The sequence below is a fragment of the Cololabis saira genome, chromosome 14 (assembly GCF_033807715.1).
Source record: "Cololabis saira isolate AMF1-May2022 chromosome 14, fColSai1.1, whole genome shotgun sequence".
Classification (NCBI taxonomy): Eukaryota; Metazoa; Chordata; class Actinopteri; order Beloniformes; family Belonidae; genus Cololabis; species Cololabis saira.
The window spans coordinates 43,764,693-43,789,671 of NC_084600.1; the positions used below are offsets into that span (position 1 = coordinate 43,764,693).

At 42.0% G+C, this 24,979-nt stretch overlaps 2 protein-coding genes across 2 annotated transcripts in view; one reads left to right on the forward strand and one right to left on the reverse strand.

Annotated features, from left to right (window-relative positions):
- The window catches only part of LOC133459398 (protocadherin Fat 3-like), a 299,910-nt gene extending 292,071 nt beyond the window's left edge, over positions 1–7,839 (forward strand). The window contains exons 55-57 of the mRNA XM_061739291.1: positions 2,937–2,996; positions 5,078–5,332; positions 7,232–7,839. Of these exons, the coding sequence (XP_061595275.1) occupies positions 2,937–2,996; positions 5,078–5,332; positions 7,232–7,686 (770 nt within the window). The 3' untranslated portion in view covers positions 7,687–7,839. The remainder of the gene's footprint in view (positions 1–2,936; positions 2,997–5,077; positions 5,333–7,231) is intronic.
- Positions 7,840–9,862: 2,023 nt separating this feature from the next.
- Positions 9,863–10,861, reverse strand: LOC133459399 (putative nuclease HARBI1). The gene is made up of 2 exons (XM_061739292.1): positions 10,297–10,861; positions 9,863–10,224 (listed from the first exon to the last, which is right to left on the reverse strand). The coding sequence occupies exons 1-2, from the start codon at positions 10,859–10,861 to the stop codon at positions 9,863–9,865; spliced, it is 927 nt and encodes a 308-aa protein (XP_061595276.1).
- Between the last annotated feature and the right edge of the window lie 14,118 nt (positions 10,862–24,979).

Here is a 24,979-nt window from a genome sequence, read left to right on the forward strand (position 1 = left end):
AATATATTTATATTAACACATGTTAATGCTCAATAGTACACATATATGCTTCTTTAATATATTTATATTAACACATGTTAATGCTCAATAGTACACATATATGCTTCTTTAATATATTTGCATTATACTAAGATACATTCATTTTCAATGGCTTTTGTCCTTAATGGCTTTTTTCCCCCTTACATTACTTTTACTTTTATACTTTAAGTAGTTTTGAAACCAGTACTTTTATACTTTTACTTGAGTAAAAAACTTGAGTTGATACTTCAACTTCTACAGGAGTATTTTTAAACTCTAGTATTTATACTTCTACCTGTGTAATGAATGTGAATACTGAAGACACCTCTGTCCTTTATTTATCCAGGAAAGTCCCATTGAGATACAATATCTCTTCTGCCAGGGAGTCCTGGTCTAGATGGCAGCAGAGAAATAAATTCAGTTTCACATACAAGGACAAGTAACTTTACAAAAACATAAAAACATATCAAAACAAGAAACAAACAAACATAAAACATACAAGGATCAGAAAGCTAAAAAGAATTCATGACAAATAATGACACTTGATTAAAAACAATGGCATTGTTCTGTGAAAACTGATTTTAACATGTTTGAACACGTTAAGAGAGGGTAAATATTTCAAGTTGAGTATGTGTTGTACGATACTTCTACCACAAAAATAACTAGGCTAAAAATGCAATGAAGAAGGCAGTATTTTATTATTTGCAACTAGGAATGGGTGATATTTTACCGTTCACGATAAACCGCCAAAAAAATTCCCCACGGTAAGAATTTGTCATCTCACGGTAAAAACTCTAAATTGAGGAAATGAGAAAGAAAGAGAAAGAAAGAAAGAAAGAAAGAAAGAAAGAAAGAAAGAAAGAAAGAAAGAAATGAGCCTGAAAGAAAGAAATGAGCAAGAAAGAAAGAAATGAGCCAGAAAGAAAGAAAGAAAGAAAGAAAGAAAGAAAGAAAGAAAGAAAGAAAGAAAGAAAGAAAGAAAGAAAGAAAGAAAGAAAGAAAGAAAGAAAGAAAGAAAGAAAGAAAGAAAGAAAGAAAGAAAGATAAATTCCCGTTGATGTCACTTTTTGTATTGGTATTTTTTTTATCGTTATCGGGATAAATGCCAGAAATTATCGTGATACCGCCCATCCCTATTTGCAACAGATACATTCATAAATAAAATGAGAAGAATAACTATTTTAAACAAAAAATGATCTTTCTGTGTAAATAAAAAGTCTCCACACTGGAACTGTCTTCACATTTAAGATAATATGGACAATACCGATCCTGGTGTGTGCCCGGTTGCCGCATGATCCCGTTCCCCGCTGATCGTTCAGCCATTGCAGATAAAAAGAGGTTGCTGGTCCGACCCCCGTCTCCTCCCGGTTCCTCCAGCTGATGCAGCGTTCGTTGGGCTGGTTAGTTATTCAGCTACTGAACTTCCTCTCAACTCTGCGGGAGTCCTCGCTCTGATCCACGGAGCGACGCTACTTTCCCCCACGCAGCAGTTTTCAACTCGTTCCTGATCCAGAAACGAGACAAGTAGCAAAGATTGGACCCTTCTGCCTTGCTCATTACTGCCATCTATTTGTGGATCAAGATGGGAGTTAAAATCCCACTTTTCCACATTCATGCACTGTTTTTGATGAGTTTAAAAGCAGAAAAGGACTCAAGTACACACACACACACACACACACACACACACTCATAGTACCTAATAACATGACCAGTGAGTTTATAGTGATTGATTTTATTATCAAGGAAAATGAAATTTGACTTTTACAAACAAATGTATTTTGTATTTAGAAGTGAGTCCAACAACATTAGTGCGTACACGTGGTGTGTGTGTGTGTGTGTGTGTGTGTGTGTGTGGTGTTGAGGAATAATATAAATCCAGTTCAGAAGTCACTGTGGTGTAGAGAGTTTTATTCGGTAAGCCGGCGGTGAGCAGACCTACGTAGAGCGTGTCTGGGTTGGTGTGCCGACCCAGAGTGGTTGGAATCCTGACTTTTATACAGTAAGTTCAAAGTACAAAAGGCAGGAATAAACAAGCCAAGTGAGAGACAAAAACAATTTACAGTCAGATGTGATCTGTGGCCAAATGCCGTTATCGGGCATTTGCCATGACTGTCACTAAGTTATAAATTACCCCATAGGGTGTTCTTGTGGTTCAAGTCTGTGGCCAAATGAGTTGGTATTAATGTATCAGTCAGTCAGGAACTTCATCATATGGAGTTGGTATTAACATATCAGTCAGTCAGGAACTTCGTCATATGGCATTCCCGTGGTTCAAGTCTTTGTTGAACCAGTTCCAAGGTGTGGCCCCTGCAGGGGGTTGGAAGCTGGAGTTTCCCGTCAGCCACGGTGTCACAATGCCTCATCAATTCACAATTTTTTTTTTTTTTAGTTACAGTGGAGTACATAGTTTTAGTGGTAGTTTGAGTGATACATATTTTGCAAGTGAACCTTAGACATGTGATCGGAAGCCAAATAACAGTTAGGAATCCAAACCCAAGCAAAGCAAATCCTAACTGTTCTTTAAGGTATGTAATGTTTTGGCACACATTTTGATGTTCCTAGGTGAATGGTTAAGTTTATCACAGTATAATTGTCTAGTTTGTGGGGGTTTGTGACAGGTGCAGTGTTCATAAGAGGAATTGAAGTAGGGTAGGGTGTTCTCGTGGTTCAAGTCTTTGTTGAAGCTAGTTCCAAGGTGTGGCCCTTGCAAGGGGTAGGAAGCCGGAGCTTCAGGTCAGCCACGTTGTCACAATGCCTCATCAGTGGTTGTGTGTGGTTGTGTGTACATGTGTTGTGTGTGTGGTTGTGTGTACATTTCTGGGAGGTGCAGAAGAGCCCGTCCCTCCTCTTCTCCCATAATTCCCTAGTTTTAACGTTGTCCTGCGTCCCCCCCCCCCCCCCCCCCCCCCCCCCCACAGCGAGCCGCCGCCTGCAGAGGACGGAACAGATCCGTGTCATCAAAGAGTTCACGTTGGACTGTAAGACCATTCATTCATCTCACCCCGTGACCCCCCTACTCCACCGTGACCCCCTGCGACCCCTGTGACCCTCCTGCGATCCCACCGTGACCCCCGTGATCCCACCGTGACCCCAGTGACCTCTGTGATCCCACCGTGAACCCACCGTGACCCCCGTCGTAAAGATATCTCAAGCAGAATCAAATCCTGTCCAGCATGGCACCTACCCCCCCCAGGTAGAAGCACCTACCCCCCCCAGGTAGAAGAACCAACCCCCCCCCAGGTAGAAGCACTAACCCCCCCCAGGTAGAAGAACCAACCCCCCTGCTCCGCTCACTCCATCAACACAGGGATTTTCTCCTCAAACTGGCCGTGAATGATCAACCTGCATGTCGTAGTTCGGAGGAAGTCGTGAGTTGGTTCTGAGTTTGATGAAATCAACGTAACGTTTTGTGTTTTTATTTCTGCTGATTCTATTTGTGGAGAATAAACGATGAGAAACAGGAGGATTACACGATAAAAACACAATAAAAACACGATAAAAACACAATAAAAACACGATAAAAACATGCGGAAGAGCGTCTGAGTGGCCTGCAGGGAGATAGATAGAAATAACCCGGATGGCAGGATGAAAAGAAGAGGGTTGAAACACAAACACGTTTAGTCCATTAATGTTGGAAATGTTGATCTTTCCTCTGAACGAGGAGTTTGTTTGGGTTCTGGCCCGTGGCGTTTATGGCGTTTATGGCGTTTATGGTTTTACTCTCCGAGGGTGATGATGAGTCGCGTCTCGTTTCAGGATTAACGTAGACGTTTGTTGACGTGGCACCATTTCCCCCGGTGATCCCATCACCCTGGATTCACACTGAAAGCGCAGCAGTCATAGACGTCCGGCTGCCATTCAATCAGTACGTTTACATGCAGCAGTTCAATCGGATTTCTGATCGTATAAGACATCGTTCGGACTTTTAAACTGCATGTAAACACCTCAATCCGATCTACTTCGGACCTTTTTGGGACATTTAATAATTGGATAGCAACACCTGGATAATTCGTTCACAGTCAGAATGTTAACGCCATGTATACGGAGACATCGGATATTGCAGTCTGCGCATGCTGGAGAATTTCCTCTGGGGGGCATTTACCCGGAAGTGAAAGGAGACTGTTGGGTCCAAATCAACATTACATAATTCATAACGAGGAAAGACACAGAGACTACCTTGGAATGGGTTTTTAGCGCACTCCTGCAGGAGGGGAAGAGCAACAGGAGTGCAGAGCAACGTGTGGCCCTCATTGAGAACTCCTGAGCTTCCCCAAGTTCCTCCCCCAAGAAGATGCTTTTATTAAGAAACTTTGACAGGAAATTACGATATAAGGACAGTCAACGGTAAACAATTAGACAGTGGGGTGGAAGTGATAACGTGTGATTGAGTCCTGACATTACAGTGGTCAGCTGTCACCAGGACAGTCCAAAACCTGAGTAGATCAGGAAGTGGCTGCCGTGACTTCTGTTAGCCAAGCATGTGACGGTTTCATAATGACAAAACAAGTTCAAAGGTTGAATTAACCTCACAAGACGGCGCGTGTTAAATAGTTGTTTAAACACCAACATGAATATCGCAATAGAGATGGCAGAAGCTTCATCAGGACACCGGAGCAGATAGAAATAAAGTGGAAAAATATACGGAAGGCATAACGTTGGCGCCAAACAACCGGAAGTGGCTCTTTGTTGAAATGGTTACAATGGTTACCATGGTTACAGCGCCACATAGCGTCATGGAGTCAGCCATGCTCTGGACATTTATCCGATTCTCTGAACAGCAGGTAAACTCAGACAAGTGATTGGGTTCTGGATGTTTATCTGATACGATCAGAAATCCCATTTCTTTTCTGCATGTAAACGTACTGATTGTCTATGAGAGCTGCTGCGAGAGGATCGGAGGCTCCAGAGCGTCAATTTCAAGTTGAAAAAAATCTCAACTTTATGCAAATGAGCAGCGGCGACGCCGAGGCAGCGTCCAATCACAGCCCGGGATTCCCGAAGCGAGAAGCCTCAATGCAGATTGTAAATAACAAATATGGACCGTTGTTTTCCTGTGCAGCGTACCGGTGGGAGACGTCCTGCCAGAGCTCCAGCTGGTTGTCCCCGGAGCCTCCGGGGTCCCGGTACGACCTCAGCGATGCCCAAAACGACATCCGGCGGGGCGGCAGCACGCGCTCCCTGCAGCTGGACTACCGGATGCTGGGCCACGGTGGCCACGCCGGCCACGGCGGCCACGGCGGTGAGGGCCACGAGCGAGACCCGGGGAGCCGGAGAAGCACCTTCCAGTGGGAGAGGAGGCCGGACCAGCGAGACCGTCAGCATTTTTATTTTTAATTAATTTTTTTTTAATTAATTTTATTTTTATTCTTTATTTCATTCAAAATAATACAACAGACAACTCAACACAAAAACTCAAAATCTTAACAAGAATATTTGTCTTATTTCTAGTTAAAATGTCTCATCTTTAGTCAAAAAAAAAATCTCATTACACTTAAAACAAGACTCATCACTGGAAAATCTGGAAAAAACAACAATGTTCAGCTGTTTCAAGTAGATTTTCACTCAAAATTTCGACTTTTTTCTCGAAAATTTCGACTTTTCTCAAAATTTTGACTTTTTTCTCCAAATTTTGACTTTTTTCTCGACTTTTTTCTCAAAATTTTGACTTTTTTCTCAAAATTTCGACTTTTTTCTCAAAATTGTGACTTTTCTCGACTTTTTTCTCAAAATTTTGACTTTTTTCTCAAAATTTTGACTTTTTTCTCAAAATTTCGACTTTTTTTCTCTACTTCTTTGTCAAAATTTCGACTTTTTTCTCAAAATTTCGACTTTTTTCTCAAAATTTCGACTTTTTTTCTCTACTTCTTTGTCAAAATTTCGACTCTTTTCTCAGAATTTTGACTTTTTTCTCAAAATTTCGACTTTTTTTCTCTACTTCTTTGTCAAAATTTCGACTCTTTTCTCAAAATTTTGACTTTTTTCTCGACATTTCATCTTTTTTCTCAAAATTTCTCAAAAACTGATATTTTCGCCTCTACGTTTTGAAAAATACCATCATTTCCAGGAGCAGCCAAACCTACAGGGGGCAGTGTAAAAAGAAGATAAAGTCATGCTAGCCAATCAGAATCCTGGAAAAAACAAAAAAATGACACGAGTACACTGCAAAAACTCAAAATCTTAACAAGAATATTTGTCTTATTTCTAGTTAAATGGAAAAATCACTGGAAAAAAACAAAAATTTTCACTTGAAATAAGTAGAAAAATCTGCCAGTGGAACAAGATTTTTTTGCCTGTAATGAGAAGATAAATCTTGTTCCACTGGCAGATTTTTAACTAAAGATGAGACATTTTAACTAGAAATATTACAAATATTCCTGGTAAGATTTTCTGTTTTTGCAGTGCACAATCGTTCCTAAGCGTGAATGAAAGGGGGCAGGAAGAAGAAGAATCTTATTTACTCTGCCCCTTTTTTTCCAAGAAGTCAAATTACAAAGAACGTAAATTGAAAAATTAAAAAAGCAACAACTAAGTACATTTAAAAAAAAAAAAAAAAAAAAAAAAAAAAAAAAAATCAAATAGCCGCCGGCTATGGGGATGTCAATCAAACTTAAATAAATATAAATATAAAGTCGTAATATTAAATATATTATAAATATATAAATATAACTTCACAAGATGCTCAATATTCAACATTTTAACACACTCTTCCTGTTAGAGTATTATTATTATTATTATTATTATTATATTACGACTTTATTCTCGTAATTTTTACGACTTTATTCTCATAATTTTACGACTTTATTCTCATAATTTTACGACTTTATTCTCATAAATTACGACTTCTCATAATTTTACGACTTTATTCTCATAAATTACGACTTTATTCTCGTAATTTTACGACTTTATTCTCATAATTTTACGACTTTATTCTCATAATTTTACGACTTTATTCTCAGAAATTACGACTTTATTCTCGCAATTTCCACATTTTCTTTTGTCTTAGTTTGGCCCTAATACTCCCTCGTAGTAAAGTATTTTTATGAGCTTTAAACATAATTTGCAGAATACTATAGTCTACTAATTTATGAAATTTCAACAATTGTAACTGAAGGAATAAAGGATTTGAATCTCATTATCATTTTCTACTGATTTTATTCTTATGGCTCTTTTTTTGCAGAATGAAAATTGACTGAATACTGTATATGTTTTACAGGCATTTCCCCAAACTTCAACACAGTAGGTCAGCGTCGCCACGGCAACCACGGCAACGACAGCAGCGACGACGACAGCCCCGTGTACGAGGAGTACCGCGAGCCGGGCCGCGACGCGGAGCCGGCCCGGGACCGGGACGAGGACGAGGACGCCACGTACGACACGCTGCCCCCGACCCGCCGGGCCTACGAGGGCTACCCGTCCAGCCCGCCGGGCCTGCACCTGCACCCGGCCCAGCTGCTGCCGCCCCTGCGGGCCTGGGACCTGCAGGAGGACCAGGGGGGGCCCGGGGGGCCCGGGGGCGCCGGCGGCCCCCCCGCGGCCGGGGCCGGCTCCGGGGGCGACGAGCTGGAGCGGCTGCTCAACCTGGTGTCGCTCCGGGCCCGGAGGGCCACGCGGACCAAACGGGCCTCCACCGGCTCGGAGCCGGCCACCGGCTGGGACGGGTTCAAGTGAGACCCGGACCAGGATTTTTACTCCGACTTTACGCGTCACGAGGGGGGTGGGGGGGCAGTGGCCCCCCCAGAACCACCACTGACCCAGATCAAGAATAAGGCCAAGCCTTTGGAATCTGCAAGAGAGAAAACTAATAAACAGAAACAGAAACAACAACCAGTCCAGGTTTCCACGTAGCCGGGTATTTACAAAAACGGATATTTCCCCCTCTACGTTTTGAAAAATACCATAATTTACACGAACCTGCATAAATAGCTGCATCAACATTTAGACTTTCTCAAAATTTTGACTTTTTTCTCGACTTTTTTCTCAAAATTTTGACTTTTTTTCTCAAAATTTCAACTTTTTTCTCACTTTTTTTCTCAAAATGTTGACTTTTTTCTCAAAATTTCAACTCTTTTCTCAAAATTTCAACTCTTTTCTCAATATTTCATCTTTTTTCTCAATATTTCATCTTTTTTCTCAAAATTTCTCAAAAAAGGGATATTTTCCCCTCTACGTTTTGAAAAATACCATCATTTCCAGGAACCTGCATAAATATCTGTTAAGGTGCTATGAGCAGCCAAACCTACAGGGGGCAGTGTAACGAGAAGATAAAGTCATGCTAGCCAATCAGAATCCTGGAAAAAAAACAACAAATGACACGAGTACACTGCAAAAACTCAAAATCTTAATAAGAATATTTGTCTTATTTCTAGTTAAATGGAAAAATCACTGGAAAAAACAAAAATTTTCACCTGTTTCAAGTAGATTTTCACTTAAAATAAGTAGAAAAATCTGCAAGTGGAACAAGATTTTTTTTGCTTGTAATAAGAAGATAAATCTTGTCCCACTGGCAGATTTTTCTACTTATTTCAAGTGAACATTTACTTGAAACAGGTGAAAATTGTTAAAGTTAAAGTTATTTTTCTGGTAATGACTCTTGTTTTAAGTGTAATGAGATTTTTTGACTAAAAATGAGACATTTTAACTAGAAATAAGACAAATATTCCTGGTAAGATTTTGAGTTTTTGCAGTGTAACTTCCAGTTACTTCCAAAATGGAATGAGAGTCTTTGGTTTGGAGTGACAGAGAAGTGGAGTTACTTTTAAGTGTGACTTTAGAATATAAAACAGGTAAAATACAAGAAAATATTGACGGTTACAAACAAATTGTAACCACAGGTGTCACTCATGACGCTGGTGACGTTTCTGTCTCATAATGTGACGTTCTGAAGCCTAAATGTCCGTTGTTCTCCGTTTACAAGCAAACGTGAAGACGGACTTTTTAAAAATCTCCACTTTGGCCGGAGTTTTCAGAAATGATGGTTTTTGGTGATTTTGATCTTCGTTTTCGTGTAAACGAACGGCCCAAACGCATGAAAACACCACGGTTTTTGCTACGTGGAAACGGGGCCTAAGACCATATGTTCCTCCGTTATTCTGCAGTAAACTACCCCCCCCCCAGGTCCGTGAGACCCGGAGGAAATATGGACCTGGACTGGGAAACGCAGCGATGAATCGATGCTTTTCCATTTATATTTCAGCGCTGGGAGGTGGCGTGACGGCCACGTGTGGACAGGAAGTCCTGCTTCATGTGCTTCACCTCACGGACGTGTTATTTCTACTGACTCGCGCTCAGGGTGGTCGTGGACAGAAACGTCCACCCCGGTCCGAGAAAAACTCGGGGACGATAAAGTAACATTTAATCATCCATGAATATTTATGTAAAAACCAGTGGACTGTGTGGGATCTTGTACAGAAACACGAGGATCGTGATTAAAAACTGTTCCTGATCGTGGCTTCCTTTTTTTCCTCTCTCTTGTCTGCATATTTATATATATATATATATATATATATATATATATATATATATATATATATATATATATATATCAATGGTTACGTTGTTTTTTGCTTTTTTGTTTTGTTTTTACATATATGTAAGAGGGATGGGGGGGGTGTTGAGGGGTGGCTGCAGGAAAACACACAACGGGCACACGAGCCTTTGGAATCTACAAGAGAGAAAACAAACAAACAGAAGCGGGAACAGGCAGAGACACAAACAGCAACCAGACCTGGGGCCTTATGTACTAAGAGTGCGTGAATTTCAATGTGAAACCAAGCGTGGAATCTACACGTAACAAACAATTCAGATGTAAAAAATGAACCTTGACTACCTTGACTGAGTTTCCCATCTATAGTGTGTCAATGACACGTTGTCGGGCCCGAATGGCAGCTGCATGGGGTTGCACAAGGGGGGGTGCTGGCTCTGGCTCGTCTGCTGGCTCCTCCACCTCAGCCAGTGGGACGCCATGGCGGTGCGGCAGATTGTGCAAGGTGGCACAAGCAAGAATGATGCGGTCCACCTTGTCGGGGCGGTACAGCAGCATCCCCCCGCTCCTGTCCAGACAGCGCCACCGACATTTCAGCTGCTGGATCGCTCGCTCTACAACAGCTCTAGTGATGGTATGAGCGTGGTTGTAAGCGAGTTCTCGGGCAGTCTGGGGGTTGGTGAGGGGGGTCAACAACCACCCCTTCAGTGGATAGCCGCTGTCACCTGACGGGTTGTCAATGGACACTAATGAACTGTGAAGTGGCTTTATTGTCGACATTGTAAGCGATCACTTACCAAGGAGCCATCCATTCCGCACCCTGCCAGCTTGGAGCCTCATCCCCATCAGGCTGTTGGTGAGGATGAAGGAGTCGTGGGTCGAGCCAGGCCACCTTGCCACAACATTTGTGAAGCGCATCTGTGCGTCACATATGATCTGCACGTTGATGGAATGAAAGGTTTTGCGATTGACAAATTCATCCACCGATGGCGCCTTTATTGCAATGTGTGTGCAGTCAATCACACCGATTACATTAGGGAAACCGGCAATCGCTGCAAATTGCGTTTTAATATTTGCAAGGTCAGCTGCACCACACGGGAATCTGATGTACCTGCCGAACATGCGGATGATCCCGTCCCATACAGCTGGCATTACCCGGCTCAGTGCAGACTGGCTTATTCCTGACCGGTCTGCCAACTCGCACTGGTAGGACCCGGTAGCCAGGAAACCAAGCGTGGTCAGCACTTGCAGGGGGACAGGTAGTGCGTGGCTCCTCCTTGTGCCCCTCTCCAGACTCGGACCCAACTCAGCACAAGAGGATGGCTCTTGGAAATCTGAAACGGCTGAACAGCCAGTCATCATCATGGGCCAGTAAATCAGTGTGGTCCCTGAAGACGCGCTCCCTCCTGATTCTGCCACTATTGCAGTCGTCTACCACGAGCAGTACTGCCTTTGTGATTTGCACAGGTTACGTTGTCCTGCGCCGACCTTTATTTGTTCAGACCATGTGGTTAATTGTGTAATTGGTGCATTTCCACCCGTGTGTCACTTATTTGGTGATTGGGGACTGTCGTGTCCTTCACGTGGTCGTGAACTTATTGCTGACGTTACGTTTCCTCATATTCTGCACTTCACTGCATCACCAGTGAGTGTCGCCAACGGACAGAACCTCAGAAAAGTGTGTGTAACAGCCTTAATGTGTGAGTGAAGGACCGCAGCTTTCTACGTTCACGTCATTCTTTATACATCCGACCGTGAGCGTTGAAAGTGGCGAATGCACATTTTTTGTGCACCGCACGCTTTGTACATCAGGCCCCTGGTCTCTAATGGTACTTTTCCACCAGCACCTACTCGGCTCTACTCATCTCAACTCGGCCTGGTTTCTTTTCCACTACAATCATCACCTGGAGCAGAAGTAGGAGGTTGGAGAAGCTGCTGTCACGTATTTGATTGTGTATCTAAAGGAAAAAGACAACAACACTAAAGATGTAGAACCTGGAGGAGATGATAGATGTGCTGCTGGATCTGTGACTCGTGTTTGATATCAAGTTAAATTAAAGCTGCAAGCAGCGATGAACGTTCCTCCACCCTTGTGCACGTTCAGGCTGCAGTGGAAGCTTGTATGACGATGTAGATTCTTCAGAACTGGACATTTAGTGGATGAAACCACCCACAACTCTCTGTATCAAACCATTCAAAAGTTATGGCAGAAAGTAGGAACTATCAAATATGGACCAATCAGAAGAAGGGGGGCACGCTTTTTGGCGTCTATCGTCGCCACGGTAATGTTTTTGAAAGAGAAAAGTAATGAGCGTCGCAGGATGGAGACGCACATTTTGATGTATAACACACCTGGGTGCACGTTACGGTTCGGGCCGTATTAATTGCCGAAGAAATGGCATAAATTGCGCCAAAATGACACGATTAATTCAAAATGGCCAACTTCCTGTTCGGTTTCGGCCATGGCGCCAAGAGACTTTTCTTTAAGTTGTGACATGATACAGGTTTGTAGCGATTTTCCTGCATGTACGTCAAACCGTATTGTGGGGCTTGAGGCACAAAGTTTTCTAGGGGGCGCTGTTGAGCCGTTAGGCCACGCCCATTAATGCAAACCATTAAATATCACATTTTTCACCAGGCCTGGCTTGGTGCAAAATTTGGTGACTTTTGGGGCAAGTTTAGGGGGAAAAAAGGCCCTCATTTCGTCGGAAAAATAAAAAAGAAGGAAAATTCCTACAGATACATTAGGGCCTTCGCACTGTAAGTGCTCGGGCCCTAATAATAATAACCTTTATACCTTCCAGTGACTTTTGGGATGCTGCTGTTATTCATCCTAAAATTACAAATGGCCCATCTATACCTTTGATTTTGACACAATAAGTAATGTTCTAGCTTAAACTCTACATAAATATCACATGATGTTCGTCCTATAGAGTTCACTTCGCCATTTTTGCAGAAATTGATCTTTAAACCTTTTGCTCAACAGTTAGTTTCAGCCCCCGAAGTGCATGGTGGGTAAATATGCTCAAAGCTGGGAGTTGTTTGACATGAGATGCTCGGTTGGTGCAGCTGCAGCCGAGCAGAGCAGAGCCCCCTGATAGCAGAGTGTAAATGTTCCCACTCCCAACAACAACAAACGGGAGGCAGAGCTAAATAAACTCTCTGTTAAACAACTCAGCGTGGTTACATTTACATAGAAATCAAGATGCTGACAAAAGTCTAGGGAGGAGGATTAAACTGGAGTTTCAGGCCACGTTTCCACATAGCCGGGTATTTACAAAAACGGATATTTCCCCCTCTACGTTTTGAAAAATACCATAATTTCCAGGAACCCGCATAAATACGCTGTTAAGGTGCTATGAGCAGCCAAACCTACATGGGGCAGTGTAACGAGAAGATAAAGTCATGCTAGCCAATCAGAATCCTGGAAAAAAACATCAACAAATGACACGAGTAACTTCCAGTTACTTCCAAGATTAACTTGTTATATGTTGTTTGGGGGCATCCCCTGAACAGACAGACGTTAGTTTGGTGCAGATCGGACCTGTACTTTTCGATGGGTGGGGCTTTGAAACTTCACCTTTTCTAACATTCGAACGGACGCCGTTGCCACAACATTTGACCAAACCAAGTAAAACTTGTCCTGTGGCCTCCATATGGGGCCTAGATTGGGCTTGCCAAGTCTCAACTCTGTGAACCCTCTGCAACGCCAACTAGCTCTGTGGAAGTCATACAGCCACGGGACCAAAAGATCCTAGCAAAGGGCCTTCTGCATTGCAACATAGTCAAAAATCAGCCTCCCAGCTCAAAGCGTTAGTGAATTAATCAAAAAACACACAAAAAAGGCCAGAAAAGGCCCCACACACGGTGAACTTTGACACTTCCGAAAGTCACACAGATCTGAAACTCGGCAGAGTGGATGAGAGTCACCTCCTGATACAGAGCCTAGAATTTCAGCCTCTTAACTCAAAGCGTTAGTGAACTATGCAAAAAAAGACATTAAATAGGCTTCGTAGGCCCGAAAAGCAACACATGCGGTGACCTTTGACACTTCCGAAGGTCACACAGATCTGAAACTCGGCACAGTGGATGAGAGTCACCTCCTGATACAGAGTATAGAATTTCAGCCTCCTAGCTCAAAGTGTTAGTGAATTGTGCAAAATAGACACGAAATAGGCCTCATAGGCAAACCTATAACAATACATAACAAACCTCCTGTGCCTACTGAGCATTAGTAACATGGGGTTAGCCATAGAAAGGGGCGATAATGAGGTAGCTCCATAGCAAGCATTAATAACATGGGGTTAGCCATAGAAAGGGGCGATAACAGCCTCCTGCGCCTACTAGTAGGTAGAGTAGGGCCCTACTGGCCCATATCTATGGGATGATTGTGATCGTTTTGTCCTTCATTCAATGGTTTGACAGCAGTCAAATCGGGTGACGGATCCCATTGACTTTGCATAGTACTATATCTGTGGTGCTCCGATTAAAACCTCATTAAAACACTGCTAAAACAGCGTTAAAAACGTGCTTTTACAAACTAACAGTAACAAACAGTACCTTGCGCGACAAAAACTCATAATTTAGCCACTATAACAAAGAATAACATAATAATAATGTCATAATCCGTGTATATATCACGACCACGGATCCCATTGACTTTGCATGGTACAAAATCCGTGGTGCTCACACGGAATTATACCATTTTCCGTGTATATACCACGGAAAATAGTGGTGAGAGGTCGTGGGCATTTCACGGATTTTTGTGAGATCAGGTTGAAACACCACCTTGGTGTGCAACGGCGTCTCAATTGTCCGAGTCCGAGAAACCAGAGACCCGAGACAAGACAAAGACCAGTCGCAACAACTACAAGTCTAGTGTGTGTGTGTGTGTGTGTGTGTGTTTGTGTGTGTGTCTGTGTGTGTGTGTGTGTCTGTGTGTGTGTGTTTGTGTGTGTGTCTGTGTGTGTGTGTCTGTGTGTGTGTGTGTGTGTGTGTGTGTGGTCCATGAAGAAAGACCTTTCACCTTTAACGTATCTCTTAGAGCAACAGCCATTAGATGCTAATGATGGAAGGATTCTTTTGTGGTCCTGTAAAGTAGAAATCCTCTCTGAAAGCAGCTGGCGATCACACGAAGCTAATCTTATTTACTTGTGCCGGGGTTTATGAATGCAAGGCAGATAAAACAAGAACACACAATTTGATAAAGATGCCCTGAGCAGCAGTCACTTCCAATCCTCTCTGCATGTTCTGATCTGGTGTATCATGATGTTCAAACGTCCCTGCAGGGTCAAGGCCTCAGACGCTTGTACGTCTCTGGAATAATCAGACACCAGAGACGCTTCTGCAGAGATCGGTGATATGGAAGCAAGAAAAAAAAGGACCCCCGTTACCTGATCATGATTTCAGGGTGGACCCCCCAATGTTTCAGTTGTAGCTTAATTATGGGCATGCCAAGTAATGGCATGACCATATTGCAATCGTCCAGAATGGCCCAATAGGCAATGTTGCTAGCATTTTGCTAACAAGCTAAAGTCGCAAAAGTCCCCTTGCGCACCAGCGGGTGTACAGCATGACCCCGCTCTGATGTGGAAAAGAAAAATCCCCCAAAAATAAAACACGCCCGAAATAACCTGAAAAATTAAGGCGATATATTAGTATACAGAAACGGTTTCCCTTTTCTTCTTCTTCTTATTCCGCACACTTTTTTCGTCCGTTAATACGGCCCGAACTGCAACGTGCACCCATGCATGGCATACATCGTTAGATGCGTCTCCATCATGCCTCGATGGTTCATTATTTTTCTCAGTCAAAAGTGTTACCGTGGCAACGCTAGATGCCAAAAAGCAAAAAAAAAAGGCGAAAATTCGGACGCTTATTGCTCGGCCGAACTTTATCGTAGAGACATCGTTCAAATTTACAAGCACTCGGCCCGATTGTCACTAAAGGACCGTACAACCTCATCATGCTAATTGTTACGGTTTTTGCGACATTTAACTTTCAATTTAAAAAAAAAATTCAATTTTATTTTGGACGCTTGTTGCTAGGCAACAGTTTATCGTACAGACATCATTACAACAATGACCAACCCAAATTAAATATCTCAGAGACATCGATCCAACGTTAAAAGACTCGGGATGATGTGGACTACAACATACTGAAGTTTCATTAGGCTGTTGTTTACCATGGCAACAAAATGGCAACAAAACCTATGCATTTTTATGGGGGAGAATATGAATAAATCATCTGTAAATGTGGCCCGAACCGCAACTTGCATTCAGGCCTTGGTTTGGTTGTTGGTTGCCTTGGTCAGTTACGTCTCTGCAAACGTAACTGACGTTTGCAGAGACGTAACTGACGTTTCCAGAGACGTAACTGACGTTAGCAGAGACGTAACTGACGTTAGCAGAGACGTAACTGACGTTAGCAGAGACGTAACTGACGTTAGCAGAGACGTAACTGACGTTAGCAGAGACGTAACTGACGTTAGCAGAGACGTAACTGACGTTAGCAGAGACGTAACTGACGTTAGCAGAGACGTAACTGACGTTTGCAGAGACGTAACTGACGTTAGCAGAGACGTAACTGACGTTAGCAGAGACGTAACTGACGTTAGCAGAGACGTAACTGACGTTTGCAGAGACGTAACTGACGTTAGCAGAGACGTATTCTGACGTTTGCAGAGACGTAACTGACGTTAGCAGAGACGTAACTGACGTTAGCAGAGACGTAACTGACGTTTACACAGAAGTAACTGACGTTTGCAGAGACGTAACTGACGTTAGCAGTAACTGACGTTAGCAGTAACTGACGTTTGCAGAGACGTAACTGACGTTAGCAGGGACGTAACTGACGTTAGCAGAGACGTAACTGACGTTTGCAGAGACGTAACTGACGTGGCTCCCCTTAGCACCCGAGCTGTGGAAAAACAAACCGGTTCCAGCTGGTTCCCAAGTTGAACTAGTTGTGAACCAGAACCAGCACTGGAACCCGTTTGGTGGAAAAGGGGTATGAGACCTCGAGGTTACAGCCATCAAGAGCGTTCAGAAACCTGAAGCCTTTCTAGGAAAATTCAAGACGAGTCACAAGACCCTACGATTAGCAGCAATGAGGCTCGATGCTGTGCAGGATTCTTTCCAACATAAACCTCTCATTTTCCTGCAGCTGGAAAACTGAAAGTCAGTTAAATACCGATAGATACATACTAAATAATATATGGCTCCAAAGATTAATCGCTGAGTAACCTTGCTTCAAAGCTTAATCTGGGATTAAGGTAAGAGGCTGCCAGCAAACGACTGCTGAGCAGAAACTCTGAGGTTCCACAGGAACGTTTTACCCACCGCAAGCAAAACTAATACTGCTTTTACTGGAGGATGTAACAACAGAGTTACACGGGGGTTTGATTATTTATGCTTTTGTTCTTTATAGCGCTTTGAAAATAGAAATGTAGATAATGTAATCTGTGATGTAGCAGCGATGTCCAACGATGGCGGTGCTTTTGGCTGTGTTTTATATTTATTTCTTTAAGTAGGTAAAACTCTCATCGGTATTTTCCAGTGAAGCTGCATCCCATGGCAAAAAGGTTACATCACAATCAATCAATCAATCAATCAAACTATTTTTATAAAGCTTTTTTCATACATTATGTGTAGCATATAGTGCTTTACATGTTTAAACATGGTACAATTTAAAAAGTTAAAACGGGGCCCAAACCTACGGGGACCGAGACCCGCCATTGCGGAAAATTAAAGAAACGCTGCAAATAAAAAGAAACGCCGTTGCAAATTTAAAAAAAACGACGAAAATAAAAAAGCCACAACGGAAGTGAATTACCGGGGACTATTTTTGCCGATGCACCGGTGTTTTTCTGTGAGAGGAGAAGAAAACGAAGAGGACGTAAGTGAAGAGGAAGAAATAAGAAAAGCGATGAATAAGAAGAACAACGAACAAGAAAATACGTGAAAAGTTTAGTGTTCAATGTCGCTACGTGTCATTTTTAGTGTGCAACACCGGTGCGTCGGCAAAAATAGTCACTTCCGTTGTGGCTTTTTTATTTGCGTCGTTTTTTTATTTTATTTGCAGAGGCGTTTCTTTTTGTTTGCAGCGTTTATTTTATTTGCAAAGCGTTTATTTTATTTGTAGCAGCGTTTGTTTCTGTTTGCAGCGTTACTTTTATTTTCAGCAATGGCGGGTCTCGGCCACCGTACAAACCCCCCGCGGCACCAAACCGCACAATAATGTCAATAATGTTCCATCGTTAAGCGAATGAAACACCGGTTGGACGGGGGAGAGATGTTGGTGCTGATGCAGCACGTTGGGCTGGTTTTATTATCAGTCTAAAGGTTTGTGATGTGTTCAGATCAGGGAACAAGCCTCCATGGGGCCCTAGGGGGCCAATAATAATACTGATTATTGATCCTTCACACACCCACTATAAATGTATTTCAAAGTTTCTTTAGACGGGACAATGCATATTAATGCACACTACATTAAGCAGTAAGAATACACCGGGTTTAGCAGTAATGCTAGTTTCCACCCGCAGTCCCCACAAACAACCAGACACACTCACACTCACACCTATGGGCAATTTAGAATGATCAATTAACCTAGCATGCATGCATGTTTTTGGACTGTGGGAGGAAACCGGAGTACCCAGAGGAATCCCACGCAAGCACGGGGAGAACATGCAAACTCCACACAGAAAAGACCTGTCGGGCCTGGGAGTCGACCGGGGACCTTCTTGCTGTGAGGCAACAGTGCTAACCACTAAGCCACCGTGCTGCCCTAATGTATTTCATGTTCTTCCCTGTCATCACAAATACACTTGTAAAACTAGATGTAAGGACTTTTTTCTCAAAATTTCGACTTTTTTCTCGACATTTTGACTTTTTTCTCAACATTTCGACTTTTTTCTCAAGATTGTCCTTCAAAGTTGAAATGTTGAAAAAAGGCGAAAATTCGACTTTATTCACGAAATTTCAACTTTATTCTTGAAACTGTATTTCAACATTAATCTCGACATTTCGACTTTTTTCTCGAAATTTCGACTTTTTTCTCAAAGTGCACAATAAAAAAAAATCTTCCCCTCTCAAATATTTTTTCTCCTGCCTGGCCCTGCTACTCTTCCGTACATTCCAGAGTTTTGGATCTAAGTGTAATATTAAATTGATGACCAGATGTTTGACAGAAGGGTGAATGAAGATTGCTACTGTGTCTAGTTGAATTAACATCAGATGAAAAAGTAAAAAACTGCTGGAAAGTGACAGGAAGATCTTGTTTTCTATTGATAAACTTATGCACAAACAAGCATGAGTGAAAAACATGAAGTTTATTAAGGATAATAGTGAATATTTCATAAAAAGAGGTGCAGATGTTTGGTGTCTACCAGACTGAGATCGTTCTTAAGAATCTTTTTTGGATTATCGGTAATTTGTTGAGAAAAGTTGGATAAGTTACATCATACCTGGCAATACCTGCTGGTGATCAGTTCATCGAGTATTTGATTACCAATACCTTCTTAATTCCTACGGAAACAGGTACTTGGTTTTATTTTGTCATACATTTTGTATTAAGAATCTCATGGTAGCAAGATCATCATGGTAATGTCATAAAGGGCATAGAGAATAGAAGCAGCAGGTCAGAGATTCTCTCCTCTTACTATGCTAAAAAAATAAAATAAAACAAAAAAACTACAGCAATCTTACCAGGAATATTTCTTATTTCTTATTTCTAGTTAAAATGTCTCATTTTTAGTCAAAAAATCTCATTACACTTAAAACAAGAGTCATTACCAGAAAAATAACTTAGAAAAATAGAAAAATCTGCCAGTGGAACAAGATTTATCTTCTCATTAGAAGCAAAAAAATCTTGTTCCACTGGCAGATTTTTCTACTTATTTCAAGTGAAAATCTACTTGAAACAGGTGGAAATTGTTCTTTTTTCCAGTGATGAGTCTTGTTTTAAGTGTAATGATATTTTATTTGACTAAAAATGAGACATTTTAACTAGAAATAAGACAAATATTCTTGTTAAGATTTTGAGTTTTTGCAGTAATAAAACAGACAAAAAAATGCTAATTTCCTCCAATTTTCCTCCATTCACAATGATATCCACAGAAAGTATATGTATCCACTAGAGAATGAACAAAGAGTACACATAATGTGTATATAATGTATATACAAAGTATTCTAAACATACAAACAAAAAAAAAACAGGTACTGGTTGAATAAAAACATGTTATCAGGTGGAAACATTTAACGAAATCTCTTTTTTGCAGAAAAAACAGATTTGGGGTTAATCTGAGCGTCTGTGGCCGGTGTGTGTGTGTGTGTGTGTGTGTGTGTGTGTGTGTGTGTGTGTGTGTGTGTGTGTGTGTGTGTGTGTGTGTGTGTGTGTGTGTGTGTGTGTGTGTGTGTGTGTGTGTGTGTGTGTGGTGCTTTACGTTACGTAACAAAGACTTTTCTAAATAGATCCTGCAGAATTGTGTGCTTGGCCTTTCTTGAGGAGTGAACTCGGCCGCCCTCGGGGAGATTTAACTCCGTTAAGTCTCACATGGACCACATGTTAATATCAGCTGGCGGCGGAGGAGCTGTTGATAAATCACGACCTGAAGGATGTTCTGTTGCTTATGGGATTTAAAAAAGAAGAAAAAAAGGGCACCAGCGAGCCCTGGGAGAGTCTCTGCTCCCCTCTGTGCTTATATACGCATTATTTTACCCACAGATACAGGACAGACGCCTGCAGGCACTTTCCTCAGACAAAGATGTGACATATACACACCAGGAAACTTTATCGACACCGTAGACACTCAGACTCATGCATGTTGAATCTTAAAAACCCCAGTAATGTGTTAGTATAGTCGTTTCTAGCTGCAGCATTCAGGTTTACACTGCAAAAACTCCAAATCATAACAAGAATATTTGTCTTATTTCTAGTTAAAATGTCTCATTTTTAGTCAAAAGAAATTAAAACACTTAAAACAAGACTCATCACTGGAAAAAACAACAGTTTTCACCTGTTTCAAGTAGATTTTCACTTAAAATAAGTAGAAAAATCTGCCAGTGGAACAAGATTTTTTTGCTTGTAATGAGAAGATAAATCTTGTTCCACTGGCAGATTTTTCTACTTATTTCAAGTGAAAATTTACTTGAAACAGGTGAAAATTGTCAAATAACAAGCTATTTTTCTGGTAATGACTCTTGTTTTAAGTGTAATTAGATTTTGTGACTAAAAATGAGACATTTTAACTAGAAATAAGACAAATATTCTTGTTATGATTTTGAGTTTTTGCAGTGAAAGTTCACGGTTTCTGCTAAAGGAACGATTGAGCGGCAGGATCGCTTCACCACAACGAGGGTCAAGCGGCAATAAACCACCGTGAATTTAAATATTTAACAGCACTATGGGCCAAACTGATAAATAAAACCCCTTTAGGTGTAAAAAATATACAAATGATTCTGTAAGATGTAAGATCCTTGTGTTGGTTTGTCTGGTGCAGCATAAGAACAGAAGTCAAAGTTAATACAAGCTTTTATTATATCATGCACAATGTTTTCCGGTCGGAGGTTCACTTTTCTCAAACCACAGAGGTAGGAGAGAAAATGCACCCGGTGGTCATCGATCCAGCCCTATTTATACTAAAAAGGGAGGTATGGGAATGCGCATGACGTCACAGATGCAACTTCACAGCAGGTTACGACCACTGAGTGTCAGAAAGACTGAGTGTCAGAAAGACTGAGTGGCAGCGTAAACTTTCAGTTTGAGCAACTGGAAAACATCTAAAATGGGAAAGAGCTGTTGTGGAATCGACTGTACTCATAGATTTAGCAAGAAATCAGAGTTATCGTTTTACAGACCAGAAAAATAAGCTTAAGAGAGACAAATGGATCGCTGCAATTCACAGAAACAACTGGATTCCAGGCACAGAAACGTGGATTTGTGGTTCCCATTTTGTATCAGGTAATGTTGGATTTTTGGGTAGCTAACGTTAAATGGTCAAATCATAAAGTTCGGTGTCCTCATCACTTTAATTTCTACAACAAATCCTGCCTTGAAGTCGGACCAAGCGTCAAGACTTTTGTAAGCCTTCAAGCTTTGCTTCGTGTATTTCCCCGGCGTAGAAATTAAGTACATATAAATATCAGGTAACTGGATTTGTGGCCAAATATTAATGTCCATGGACCACTGGTTCTTGGTAACTGTACCAAATATTAATGTCCATGGACCACTGGTTCTTGGTAACTGTACCAAATATTAATGTCCATGGACCACTGGTTCTTGGTAACTGTACCAAATATTAATGTCCATGGACCACTGGTTCTTGGTAACTGTACCAAATATTAATGTCCATGGACCACTTGTTCTTGGTAACTGTACCAAATATTAATGTCCATGGACCACTGGTTCTTGGTAACTGTACCAAATATTAATGTCCATGGACCACTGGTTCTTGGTAACTGTACCAAATATTAATGTCCATGGACCACTGGTTCTTGGGGTAACTGTACCAAATATTAATGTCCATGGACCACTGGTTCTTGGGGTAACTGTACCAAATATTAATGTCCATGGACCACTGGTTCTTGGTAACTGTACCAAATATTAATGTCCATGGACCACTGGTTCTTGGTAACTGTACCAAATATTAATGTCCATGGACCACTGGTTCTTGGTAACTGTACCAAATATTAATGTCCATGGACCACTGGTTCTTGGTAACTGTACCAAATATTAATGTCCATGGACCACTGGTTCTTGGTAACTGTACCAAATATTAATGTCCATGGACCACTTTAAAACCTGTGTGTAAACTCATGTGTTCTACCTGTTGAACCTTTTTTTACTTGTATTATAGTCCCTTCTCTATTTTTTGAGGATATTATTCAGCCATAGTCATATTATTAGGGCCTGAGCACTTACAGTGCGAAGGCCCTATTGTATCTGTAGGAATTATTCTTTCTTGATTCTTTCTTCTGACGAAATGAGGGCCTTTTTTCCCCCTAAACGTGCCCCAAAAGTCACCTGGCGAAAAATTTGATTTTTTTGGGCTCTAGTGGCCCTTTATTCAAGCTGCAGATATGAAAGGGGTAGAGAGAGAGATCGGGGATGACATGCAGCAAAGGTGCACAGGCCGGGATTCGAACCTGCGACCGCTGCAGGAGGACTGTAGCCTCAGTATATGAGCCGCTGCTTAACCCACTGCGCCACAGAGCGGCTCGAAAAATTTGATATTTAATGGTTTACATTAATGGGCGTGGCCTAACGGCTCAACAGCGCCCCCTAGAAAACTTTGTGCCTCAAGCCCCACAATACGGTTTGACGTACATGCACGAAAATCGGTACACACCTGTATCATGTCACAACTTAAAGAAAAGTCTCTTGGTGCCATGGCCCAAACCCAACAGGAAGTCGGCCATTTTGAATTAATCGTGTAATTTTGGCAAAATTTATGCCATCCCTTCGGCAGTTAATACGGCCCGAACCGTAACATGCACCCAGGTGTAATACATCAAAATGTGCGTCTCCATCCTGCGACGACACGCATTACTTTTCTCAGTCTGGACATGTTAATCTTGTGGCACATAGTTGGTTTGATGGGTTGCTGTAAAGCTCAGGAGGTAGAGAATGTGTTTGAGATGTTGCAGGACTGAGTTCAATTCTATGCAAAACTATCAGAAAATTACGCCAAGGAATGCTCTGTCAAATATTAAATGTGAGAACTAGTCAGTTTTTTTTATTTAAATAGGAGTACCTGCTTGTGTTGAGGTTCAGTGCCCTCTTCAACATGTTCTTTAACATGTTGAACATTTTGAAAGCTTGAAACAAAGGACAAAAGATAAAAGGTTTTCAGTGCAGTTAAACTTGTGTCCTGGTGTAGCTCATCTTGGAACAAAGAGGCTTTTAATGCAGAAGTTATTGGACCAAACCTTACACCTGAACCACTTTTAAAATGCAGTCCTTCTACTGACGATTGAAAACTGGCCAGGAAGCCTGGGAAAGAGGTGAGTACTGTATGTGGCGCATCATGGTAAAGAGCTGTACATTGTTAAAGAGACTGTGAGTTCAATTCCCGCCAGAGGTCTTCAGACCGTTGACTTTAAGTAGCACAAAATCCACTTTTAGAGTTCAACGCTAAAAATGAAAAGATAAATGCACTAAGAGAGATGTCTTCCCCCCAGGGATACTGGTGGTGTGGAGGGTTTACTCAGGGCTCTAAGGTGCCAATGAAAGGGTGGTGCATGCTGCTTCAAACCAGCACTATCTGGAGGAATCAGACCTTATACCTGGACCACTTTTAAAATGACGTCCTTCTACTGACGATTGAAAACTGGCCAGGAAGCCTGGGAAAGAGGCAAGAATGTGGCGCCTCATGGTGAAGAGCTGTACATTGTTAAAGAGACTGAGAGTTCAATTCCCGCCAGAGGTCTTCAGCCCGTTGACTTTAAGTAGCACAAAATCTACTTTTAGAGTTCAACGCTAAAAATGAAAAGATAAATGCACTATGAGAGATGTCTTCCCCCCAAGGATACTGGTGGTGTGGAGGGTTTGCTCAGGGCTATAAGGCGCCAATGAAAGGGTGGTGCATGCTGGTTCAAACCCTCCCCATCATCAGTATCTGGAGAGGGATCAGGGAGGATGAGAGGTTAGGAGTGCTAGGGGGATGAGGTAGGATGAGGAGGACTAGGGTGGGTCAGGTAGGACGAGGATGAGGATGGGTCAGGTAGGACGAGGAGGGCTTAGTGGGGTCAGGTAGGATTAGTGGAGTCAGGTAGGACGAGGAGGGGTCAGGTAGGATGAGTCATTTTAAAAGTGGTCCAGGTATAAGGTCTGATGCCTCTACCTCTCCAGATACTGCGGGTTTGAACCAGCATGCACCACCCTTTCATTAGCACCTTAAAGCCCTGAGCAAACCCTCCACACCACCAGTAACCTTGGGGGGAAGAGATCTCTCTTAGTGCATTTATCTTTTCCTTTTTAGCGTTGAACTCTAAAAGTGGATTTTGTGCTACTTAAAGGCAACGGCCTGAAGACCTCTGGCGGGAATTGAACTCACAGTGTCCTTCACATTGTGCAGCTCTTTACCATGATGCGCCACATACAGTACTCACCTCTTTCACAGGCTTCCTGGCCAGTTTTCAATCCTCAGTAGGACATTATTTTAAAAGTGGCTCAGGTATAGGGTTTGCTCCAATAACCTCTGCATTTGAAACCCTCTTTGTTCCAAGATGAGCTACACCAGGACACAAGTTCAGCTGCACTGAAAATTGTAATCCCTCCAAACCACCAAATAACCTCTTCAGTCATGTCTCATAGCGCATTTAACTTTTCATTTTGAATGTTGAACTTTAAAATTGACAGGTTTGGTGCTTTTTAAAGACAGCAGGATGAACAACTTTAGAAGGAATTGAACCTTAAGTCTTCTTTAGACCATGCACCTCCATAACATCTTGTGCCATACATGCCGCTAAGGTTTCCTTGTGA